This window comes from Symsagittifera roscoffensis, chromosome 5, assembly GCF_963678635.1.
Source record: "Symsagittifera roscoffensis chromosome 5, txSymRosc1.1, whole genome shotgun sequence".
NCBI lineage: Eukaryota > Metazoa > Xenacoelomorpha > Acoela > Convolutidae > Symsagittifera > Symsagittifera roscoffensis.
Genome location: NC_087066.1, coordinates 42,065,613 through 42,076,579, shown reverse-complemented (window position 1 = coordinate 42,076,579; position 10,967 = coordinate 42,065,613). Strand labels below are relative to the sequence as shown.

Here is a 10,967-nt window from a genome sequence, read left to right as displayed (position 1 = left end):
AGCTTGAGTTTATGCTGGTTGAACAGTAAACTATCAATCCATAACTTCGTTGGCTCAAATTTCAACCAATCAGAATTCAAGAAGATACATATTGGAACTTATGCGACTGATTTTTTATTCTGGAACCTATGATTATTGGAACCTATGGGAATTCACCATGTTTATCAGTAGATGGAGTAGCACTAGATGAAAACCGAACAATAGATAGTAATGTTTGCCTCACTTGGTATGTTTTTTTTTCCAGATAAATGGAAGGCGTAGTTGAGTTTAGTGGCTCGCTGGAGGAACAGCCAAGTGATCAGTACACCAGCGATGAGCAGTATGCTTTGCAAGTATTCGAGGAGCAGCTCAAAAAGGCAAAAGAAAGTGATCGAGATCGGCATGTCGATGATGCTGCTAAAATGCAACCGCAGCAAAGTGTTCAACACATTAATGAGACTGGACAGGTGTTTACTAATTTGCTACCACCTCCGGATGCTGTTCAATATGAGTCCCAATCTCATGGAAATGAAAATGCATTCCACCAATCTATGCCTTCTTGCTTTCAAACTGAGTTTAATGCAACAGAAGGTTACATGAATACCTACATAAATACGGAAGTTCAATTTGCACCCCAAAATTTTGACTACCCACGAGAGGTGGAACATGTAGTCATCGAGGAATCTGGATTTGAATATTCGAAGCAGGTACTACTTCCAAATGCGGAATGTCTGCTACCGAAAAGTGCAAAACGACCAGTCCATAGTTTGCCGAGTCCTGGAGAAAAAACTGCTGAGATATGCTCTGGTGTGAAAAAATTGCTCATTAACAGCCCACCAATAACAACAGGGTCTCGAAAGCGAACTAAAGATTCGACGACCCCAACGAGTATTGAAGATTTGAAGATTGAAATTGATCTGATAGAGAGCGACCCAAACCATGACGTCGAGGAACTGAAAAAGAAACGGAACAACTTGGCTTGCCGAGTTCACCGGATGAAAAAGAAAAAAGTTGAACACAATCTTGGGGAAGAGAAAAGCACTCTGCAGGATGAGGTCAACAGCTTGAAAGAAGAGGTCACCAAATATCGCCACGATTTGAAGAAGACTAATGATTTCCTGGTTCAACTACAAAAGCACCCAGAAATGCCCCCCAAGCTGGCGAAGAAGATAGAGAAGAGAATTCTGTGAGTAAATATGTCGACCTATCTGACGTTGCACAAGTTTTGTATTTAACGAAACTATAAATTTTCTCTCATGATTGTTTATCAAATATTAGATTTTACTAACCAAAAGAGTTAAAACTTAAATCAGAGATGGTATGGATTATTTTGGTTAGTTGAAGTCATGCCCTAATTAATACGGCGTGATTAAGTTTGTAATTCTAAAACTCAGGTCGAGTTTCCAGTATCTTAAAGTAGACATTAGTTTTCACGAACCAAGAGAAGCGGGTCTAAGCTGATAAAATATTGATTATTTTGATAAGCTGAATTTGTTCCGTAAATATTAATGAGTGATTTATTTTACTTTTCTAAAAAAAATGGGACCAAGTCTCATGACTCAAGATCTTGAAGATATTAGTTTTTAGGAAATAAAAGATTTGCCGCTTTTAATTTACACGTTTTTGGCTTTAATAGATTTTTACATGAAGAGCAATTTGCACTTCTGAACTAAATCAAAATCATGAATATCGTGATACAAAAAAGACATGATGAATATGTTTGGCTTTTACTTACAAATTGTCTTAGTTTTTAGCCAAAAACACCTTCCAGTTCAACGCAGCTCATCATTTTGTTCTGTAATTATGTAAAAATGAAGTACATTTCTATATATTTTATCCTTGATCATATCAGATATCTGTTTGAGCTTGATTGATGACATGAATTTATTTTTTGTAGTATTCATTTTTTAACCCAGATTAATTGTGATTTTCACCGGTAGCTCAAAGTTGAAGCTAATTTTCCTTAGGATTTAATTGCAATTTTAAACTAATGAATTTGGTTTTGTGTGAAATTGCACAGACATGAACTTGGCCAGCCATGATGGGATCTTTTTTGGAAAAGCATGTTAAGATCTACTGGCCATGCATTATGCGCTTTGCGTGGATGCATAGCAGTTGTATGGGTCAACTGTCTTTGGAGAAAGGTCACCCGTGGTCATTGGTTGCGCAAACAACATAATCATTATTTTCGAAATAATCAGTATAAAAGAAAGACGAAACATTATCGCACTCCACTTTCTGCGCGGGTATCTTAGGTTGATAAGATGATAAATTTTAGATGACACATTTTCAAAGGATAGGAAATGAGACGACAAATAAATTAGATGATGTTTATCAATCAGAATTTAGACGAGATTTTAGTACAAATTGTCATTTTTGCTTGTGATGAAGTGACACTTAGAAAAAGTGGAAATAGCCTCAAAACATATCTAAATAGTCTATCTATATATTTTATATTTACTCTAGCGTCGGCTTAGTGTATCATTCAGAACCGTCTTTTTTCTAAATATTGGTGCCACTTTTGGGGCACCGTAACAGCTTTTTGATAGCATGTGCTTTGAGATTCGAATTGTAATAAATTAACACAGTTGATGCATTTTTATTTCTTCAACTGAACCGAAAAAAGCTATTTTTTTCAAACAACACAACTCAATTTCTGAAAGTTTCTAACTCAAAATATCTCGCAACTTGTTGAAATACATTTCTTATACATAATGTGGCTTTATGCATCGCAATTTGTTACATGCAAAGTTAGTGTGGATGCCTTCATTTTGTTATACTCCAAATTATTACTTGCAAAATTGTGTCTATTTGTATTTATTGCCCTTTTTGCTGATTGGCATTGGCAATTTATTAGCATCTGTAGCTGCTTTTTTCGTGACTTATTTTTGTCGTAGGGTAAGCGTGCGTAGCTGAGTGGTTATTGCGTGAGACTCTAAATCTTTTGGTTGCAGCAGGTCGCAGATCGAATCCTCGTCCTAGCCGAATTGTTGCTAATTTGAGGCTTATTTTTATTTTTTCTTATTGCACTTTCGATAGCTGCTTTTTGTCGTAGCGAGGCTTCGCCTCTGTGTTAAATACGGGCTTTACTATCCAGCCACACTCAGGCGTTTTCAACGTATTTTTTTTGCAGGTTTAACGAAAGAATATTTTTCACGTTTCAGATATATCGTATATCGCCTGGCTGAGAGTTTTTTTTTCGATTTTCCAGTTTTAATTTCGCCGAGTTTAAAATGAGCTACTCCAAAATGGGATGCTGTCAAAGTTCCTCCAGAACTTGCGAATTTGGCCTGCAATCAGGGGCGGATGGGGGGGGGGGCTGATTTTCGAAAATGGTGTCCTTTTTTAAGTCGTCCAAATCGATTTAGCGAGCGCTCCTAGAACACTATAAAGACCCATATTTTGCACTATAAAGTTTTTAGCTGAATGACCATATCATTGGTTGATCTATGTATGAAATCTCCATTTAGTGCTCTAGCCTATAACTTTTCATCAATCCCGCATTTGTTTTCGCTATTCAATTGCTGTTTTGCTAGAAGCGCTCACGACTGTATATGCAACCAAGATCAAGTCTTTCTACAGGATTTTTAAAAATTTGAGTTTGTGTTGAATTTTGCCATCCACTGAACAAAGCTCAAGTGAAGCTCTCTTTCTAAAAGAAAGTAACTACATCGAATTTTAAGCTCAATTTTTAATAAAGTATACATGAAAAAGAATTAATACACTTGAAAGGATCGAACAAAAAATACATTTTTAGCATTAAGTTTTTCAAACTGAATATATATCCATGTTAAATAGACGGTAGATTCTTCGCCTTACCTTAGCCTATGTACTACACTTGCATGTCGGTCGAATATGCCTTGATACGTATGCTAATAGGCGCAAAGAACTTCCAAAGCCAGAGATACAAATGCAGTAATAAATTGGAGTACTTTGTTATTTTTGTGTTGGGTTTTCTTATTGTTGAAGTTAACATTTAAAATGAACCTTGGTTCAATGTTTTGATCAACAAATGCCGGAGGGTTACGACAATAATTCAAGGATTACTGCATATCAATGCGTTGACCAATTAAAACCGATAGCCGTGAGTGTCTAAAAAATCGGCGGGTTTTTAAGAAAGGCATTCAATATTTTGATGTTTCTTCCCATACTTGTTTGCTGTGCCTGGGAAGAGTTTATCTTTTGTGTTTCTACGGAGTATAAGATCTGAAGAAAAGGAAGCATTAGAAATTAAAAGTTATCAAGGTGCTCAGGAACTTTATATCTGATTCCAAATATGACTTCTGAACGCACTTCACTTTCCTAGATATAACGTTCTTATGATTTTTCGAAAAATCCATTTTTGAAATTGACGACTCATTAGGGAAATGAATTCAAGTTACCACCGCCGGCAGTTGCAGATGTGGCCTCCATTCCAATATTATTGCTCAGTTTGTTTATATTTTCGAAACTAACGTTTTTAGTGATAATTGAAAAACTTTAATTAAACTTTCGAATTATTCTAGGAAAAAATGACAGATCGTTTTAAATTATTTACGCTGGATTCATCTATTTATGGTAGCAAATGATAGGCGCACACACAATTCGGCCAAAAACAATTCAGCTAATTTGAAATTCAGACAATTCAGCCAAAAATATACAGACAATTCAGCCAGTTTTACAAAACACTAGATTCGAAAGAAATAAATCAGAATTGGAGCTATTTCTTTGTTTAAGGTCGCCGGTGGGTCCTACCCTCTGTAGGCAAGCTCGCAACACGGTGGCGCGACTGCGGCGGTCACTATTATTGGCTGAATTGTCTGCATACTTTTGGCTGATTTGTCAGAATTTCAAAGCGGCTGAATTGTCTTTGGCCGAATTGTCTGGACGCGAAATGATATACGTACTGCCTAATTACACAGATGATCACCTTAGTGTGTTATTATGGACCTTATTTTTTTCTAACCTATCTCGCAAATAAAAGTGTTCATTAAAAGTGTTCACTTATTTGGAAGTTTCACTAGCATTGTAAGTTGCATAATATCTGTTCTCTGCTTTTCTGGTTGCTAGTGTTTGGGGTATATTGAGCGGCCGTGGCTGAGCGTTTAGTGTGTGAGACTCTCAATCTCTAGGTCGGAGGATGGAAATCTCCGAAGTAACCGAATTTGTGCTAATTCGATGTTTATTTCTTATTGTTATTATTGAACTTCATATAGCTGCTTTTCGTCATTTATTCGCACGTGTTTGCGAAGCGAAGCTTTGCCTCTGTGCGAAAAGATAGAAGCAAGTTAGACAAGAGTCTTTCATAATTTTGGTGATTTTGCCAATGAAATTGCTTAATATGGAAGGTGCAGTTGTATGCTGTCGGTCATTTAAGGGTTTTGTTTCTGATTTGGAAATTCGAAGATCTGAAAGCCAGGTGTGAAGATTTCACCATTTTACTTTAAAAAGAACTTTTAGGTTGAATTTTGTTTATTATCCAATTTCGGAAATCAAAAGCGTGGTTGGATGCCCCAGTGTATTGTTACTTTCGTGGTTTTCTTCATATATTTTATGTAAGCTGTTTTCACGTTTATTTATCAGTTTGCAGCACCGGAAGTGCGTTAGACGCTAGTTGAGTTTAATTCGGATCCTATGACTCGCTTGCTCAAACATATTTTGCTAATTTCGCTGGAACTCCATGCTCGAAAAACGTATCTTAATGCAAATCAATTCAAGTTTTCATATAACAAAGCAAAATAATTTGAATTTCTTTTGCTATAGTTGTTTGTTCCAATAACCAAAGTTTTGCGAATCAATTTAAGCTGTCAAATAATTTCATATGTTTCTTCTACTGCTTAAATTGCTCGCTCGAAATGTTATCTTTTAGCGATTAATTTCATGTCTTCAAAAATAAATCAAATGCAGAGTTCTAGTGCATTTGGCGCCATTCATGCAGTTCATAGGCTGAAATTTATTTTGCGCAGCTCTGCTGCCTTGGGAAGCTTGTAGAATTTTTGTGCTGGTTGTATTTTAAATAATTGTTTCAAACTAAATTTCCGGGGAATTTATAAAGGCTTAACAGCTGAAGTTTGCTGGATTTTTTTTTACTTTGCCTCAGTGGCTCGTTATTATGAGGAGTCTGTACTGCCATTGTGCTCTGTAAATAAATCAGAGGTCTTTCAATCCTTGTGATCGAGACATTCTGTGATAATTGTTCATTAACCGGCTGTCCTTTTTGTTTTTCGTTTTCATTTATCTAGTTGTTTGCAAGTAAAGTTGTATCACCTCAATTGCTCTTACATGATTAGCTTTGAAGCATTCTACGAAAATATTTATTTGATCAAAACATCAGGAAATGATCAAAAATGAAATTTCGGATAGATTAATTATCGTGATTATGCCTATTTTGTTTCCAATGATCAAATGGTGTTCTACTTTCAGTATAATTTGAGTTAGCCGAGGCCGTAAAAATGGCAGAAGTCCCGACGTAATCATGTCTAGTGATGGCCGAGCTTTAACCATCAGCTCTCGAATCCCGTTCGAGGCTGGGCAGCTTTCCCTTCAAGAGCTGGGGTTTGACGAGGCGCTAACACGCGCTGGTTTCGGCAAATATCAATATGGCGTGATGGCAACTTTAGCGTTAGCTTATTTTGCCGAAATAGCGGAAGAAAGTATTAGCTTCATCACTGGTCCTGAATTACTGTGTCAGTGGAATTTAAAAGGCTGGCAAGAGGCTTTAACTACTACTGCTCCATTTATCGGAATGTTTTTCGGAGCTCTAGTGTGGGGCAAAATTGCGGATATCTGGGGACGGAAGCCAATCTTGCTGGCTATTTGTATCTGGACTGGCTACTACGGAATCATCAGTTCTTTCTCTCCGTCAGTTGGCTGGTATTTTGTACTAAGACTTCTATGCGGCTTTGGCATCGGAGGTATTCATACAGTTCCGACTTACGCTGCCGAACTAGTGGAGACAAAACAAAGAGCAAAGTGTATGCTGATTCTCCATGTTTTATCAGGACTGGCGCCTCTTTTCACAGGAATTGCAGCTTATTTCTTAGTTGATATTTCCAAATATGGATGGCGATATTTAGTGGTAGTTTGCTCACTGCCCCAGTTTGTGTGTTTTGTAGCTGCATATTTAGTTCTGGACGAAAGTCCCAGATATCTGTTGGTTAGCGGCCAAACCAGTAGAGCCAAGTGGATTCTAACCAAAATGGCAGCAATTAATCGAGCCCATCTTCTTTTCGGTGACGTCAAGCCCATCACAAAGCCCTCGCGAGGCAAATACGCGAATCTTTTTGCAACGAAAGAATTGACGAGGTTGACGATCTGTCAATGCGTGCTCTGGTTTTGCACCATGGGAACTGGGTTCGGAATGGGAATGTTGTTCACGGAGTCTCTACAAGCTGCCCGAAGCAACACAGACTCGGACCGAGAAACTTGTTTCACTTCTGATGAAGTAAATTACTGCAGAGCCTCGTGCCATTCTTTAGACTCAAGTGACTATGGAATGATTCTTATCAGCCATGTGCATATCATAATTGGTGCGTTTATTAGTATGACTCTATCGAATATAGTTGGACGAGTGAGACTCATGCTAGCTTGTATGGCTTTGTATTGTTTTGTCACCTTCTTTCTATTTTTCTGTCCCAACCCTATAGTGGCGCTAATTTTAATCACTCTTTGTAAAGTATTCATTGTGGCTACAGTACAGGCTATGTATTTATATCTGTGTGAAGCGTATCCTACAAATATTAGAGCCACGGCCATAGGTGTGGGCACTTCATGTAGTAGGATAGGCATGATCATGACCCCTTTTGTAGCTCAAGTATTGGCTAAATCTAACTTTGCCATGGCGCTGTCTGTCTATGTATCGATGGGAGTCGTAACTATGATTACGATAATGATGCTGCCTTTTGACACTACAGGGAAACAAATTAGAGATAAATAGTTTTTACTAACTTCGCTTTGAGGAAACTCATAGTAATTAGCAATAAGTACTGATTTCTGACCCTTCAGTAAAGCCTTAATAATCATCGAATTCAAGGAAATAATAGGATTAGCTGAGGCAGTTTTTCATCAATCTTTTTGCTACGATGATGTAAATAAGATACAATAATGAGTTTTTGAAAAATTTGCTTTCTTGAGCCATCTAAATGGGCTTATAAACTGCTCAGCAATCTTTGCATTCAAACTTTGTTCAGTGTGTCTCGTTACTAATTTCAGTTGCCATATCAATTATAGATACATAGCATTTATTTTAGAAATCTTTCTACTTGCCTTTTTTGCAATAGTAAAAAGTACAAGGTAAATTGTTTGTGCTCACAGCTTAAAGGCCGAAATGAATGTAAGAGAAGAGCTTATTTTTAAGTATAAAAATTGGTTTTCTGAAAATGCACACCAAAGTTTAAAATCAGTTCGACTGGCTCAACTTTCTTCTGTTCCTAATGTTTTTTAATTAGCCCCCGGTTGTGCTCAATGCAAGACCAACCGTTTCTTAATTCAATCTAGGGAAACTTCGCTCACTATCGGTGTCCATTATATTAAAATGTTCACCTAACTTAATGTTATAATGAGTAAGTTTCAGTTAATTCTTTATTAGTTCAACTCTTTCAAGTGCAAACAATTATTTTCCTCTATTGATGTTTGTAAATTTGATCCTAACTTATTTGTAATAAAACATTTGAATTGTTTAATATCAATGTACATTTATGTATCTAGTGAATTCTAATTGTCTTTAGTTTTTTTTCTAACCGAGAAAACTTGAAATAGGTCAGATTATAGTGTGTGATCACTGAGAATTGGCAATTTCTGCGCGCAATATTCAAAAGGGATGCTAGCGATGTTTTAGGCTTTGGAAAAAAAATTTTGTTGAGACATTTCGATTTTTTGAGCTCCGATCGAAACCCTAGTTTTTACCAAAATTCCTGTTTTTCAGCAAAGGTTTCACCAAAAAGTTGCTTTTTCAGCCCCTCCTGAAAGCTAGTTTACAAATGAGCCAAAAAATTATCTATTAAATATCAGTTTGAAAAAAATTAAATAAAAACTTACATTAAGTATGGATTGCGGGATTTTTTATTGCCAAAAATGAAGAACACTCAAAACAAGACTGCTCGTATCGTGGTATTTAAGACTGCCCGTTAAGATATTTGCCGCAGTTTCAAAAAAAATCCATAAATTTTTTTTAAATGAAATGAAAATTCTGAAGTTGTTTACATTTTCGTTTTTAAATTTTCCTTCCACTTTTAATGTCAAAAGTAGACAGACAATTATTCTGCCAGAGACAACTCTGCCATATTTTCTACAGGCAAGTAGAGCGGCTTAGGCAAGTAGTGACCGCATGACCAGCTGCGTGAAATTTATAGTGCGCTTTAATCATTTTTCGTTTAATGTATAATTCAGCATTAATTTAAAATTCGATGTGAAATATGGCCGAATTGTCTGATATTTAAATCGGCTGACTTTTCGAGCGAATTGTCCGATTGTGATCTTTTTTATTGAGCGAAACTGAGCAATAGCGCGCGTTACTTGTCTTAACTTGGCCAAATGGGCAATTTTTAAAATCTCTCACTTCACAAACACTGGTCGCAGGTGAAATATCTTTTAATAGTTTAGTCCAAGACAGCATCATCTCCCATATGGGTGAAAACAATTTCCATCCAACTTGAGTAATTATGAAGTCAAAATTGGTCTTAATACAAAACTCACCTCGAGCATGAACACTCCGCCCTTTTCTTCTAAATTGCCGCAACTAGGAAATTGTCCCTTAAAAAGCCATTCAAAAACCCTTACTGAAAAAAACTGATAATTCAATCCAGTGTAAAATTACGTTCAAGTTACTAACCCCCGAAGCATCCGACAGTATGGTACATCTTCTTGAAAAAAAAACACCAAGCTTGTAACTTTTGACAGCCAATTTGCGCAAAATTTTAAGCTTACTAGTATTTAGTTATAAGTTTTTGATTGAAAAAGATCAGAAACCGTTGGGGCTGAATCTTGAACTCATGAAACTGACGTAACTTTTGGAGATAGTTTTTAAAATGTAAGGAGTAGCGGATTTAAACCTTTTAAGCATTTAGGGTCTTGAGTCCTAGAGAGGCTGAATGGGGAAATCCAACTCCTCTCAAGGGTTCGACCCTGTGATTACCCAAATGGGCTTCACTTTGGAACTATTTTACATCCATTCTCGGAAGATGGACCTTAAAATTTTCTTAAAGTTTTCCTGGTGCTCAAACACTAATTTTAAGGGAAAGCGTGCGCAGAAGAAAACCAATGTTTTGGTGAGAAAATTGCCCTCTTCAAAAAGTTCGAATGCGGTGTAGGAATTTAAGAGAAATAGGGTCCTTATATCATATTCGGAAAATGATTACGGGAAAGTTCTTTCTCCAGGAATTAACTAGATTGGTCACTGTCAATAAATAAGTTAAAACGCAGATAAAGTGATAAACGAAATTATAATTGTTTTGGTTGAATATCAAAAAAGGCCGGAAACATCTCAATCAGTTGATGCATATTCGTTGAGATATTCGCGGGCTGGATAATTAGCTTCTTTTTCCAATAAGGTATTCAACCAATACAACATCTCTTTACTTTCAGCAGATCCGCATCCACGATATATTGGCATCTAAATTGCTGGAATGTTGTCCTAAACAAAAATTCTTACCCTTTGCAGACTTTGGGAAGCTGGACCTTTGTTAGCATTTAAGCTTTGGACCAAATCAACATTCTTTTTGATATACGGAGAAAAAAACTGCTCAAATCAGGGCAAAGTCTTGGATGATATAGTTTTTTCTTTGAAAAAATTTATGAAGTTTGAAAATTAGTTGGAACTTAGTTCTATATGAATAATAAACAGACTAAACATCAGGCCTCTTTTATTTGTGAAATCCTTGTCAACCGTATTAAATAGCCACTTCCGCGTTAATAGCGCGAAATATGACGCGGGTTTATTACACCAAGTTGGCCGAATTAGCAATTTTCTAACACCCTTTAATTTAATAGAAATCATCACCGTGAATTATCTT

The 10,967-nt window shown here is 36.5% G+C and overlaps 2 protein-coding genes across 2 annotated transcripts; both read left to right on the top strand.

Annotated features, from left to right (window-relative positions):
- The first annotated feature begins 239 nt into the window (after positions 1–239).
- LOC134845787 (uncharacterized) lies at positions 240–6,257 on the top strand. The gene is made up of 2 exons (XM_063862868.1): positions 240–1,165; positions 4,696–6,257. Exons 1-2 carry the CDS (start codon positions 249–251, stop codon positions 4,937–4,939), a joined length of 1,161 nt encoding a protein of 386 aa, XP_063718938.1. The 5' UTR covers positions 240–248; the 3' UTR covers positions 4,940–6,257.
- A 103-nt stretch (positions 6,258–6,360) lies between these two features.
- Positions 6,361–8,683, top strand: LOC134845786 (synaptic vesicle 2-related protein-like). The gene has a single exon (XM_063862867.1). It carries the CDS (start codon positions 6,434–6,436, stop codon positions 7,892–7,894), a length of 1,461 nt encoding a protein of 486 aa, XP_063718937.1. The 5' UTR covers positions 6,361–6,433; the 3' UTR covers positions 7,895–8,683.
- Positions 8,684–10,967: the final 2,284 nt, after the last annotated feature.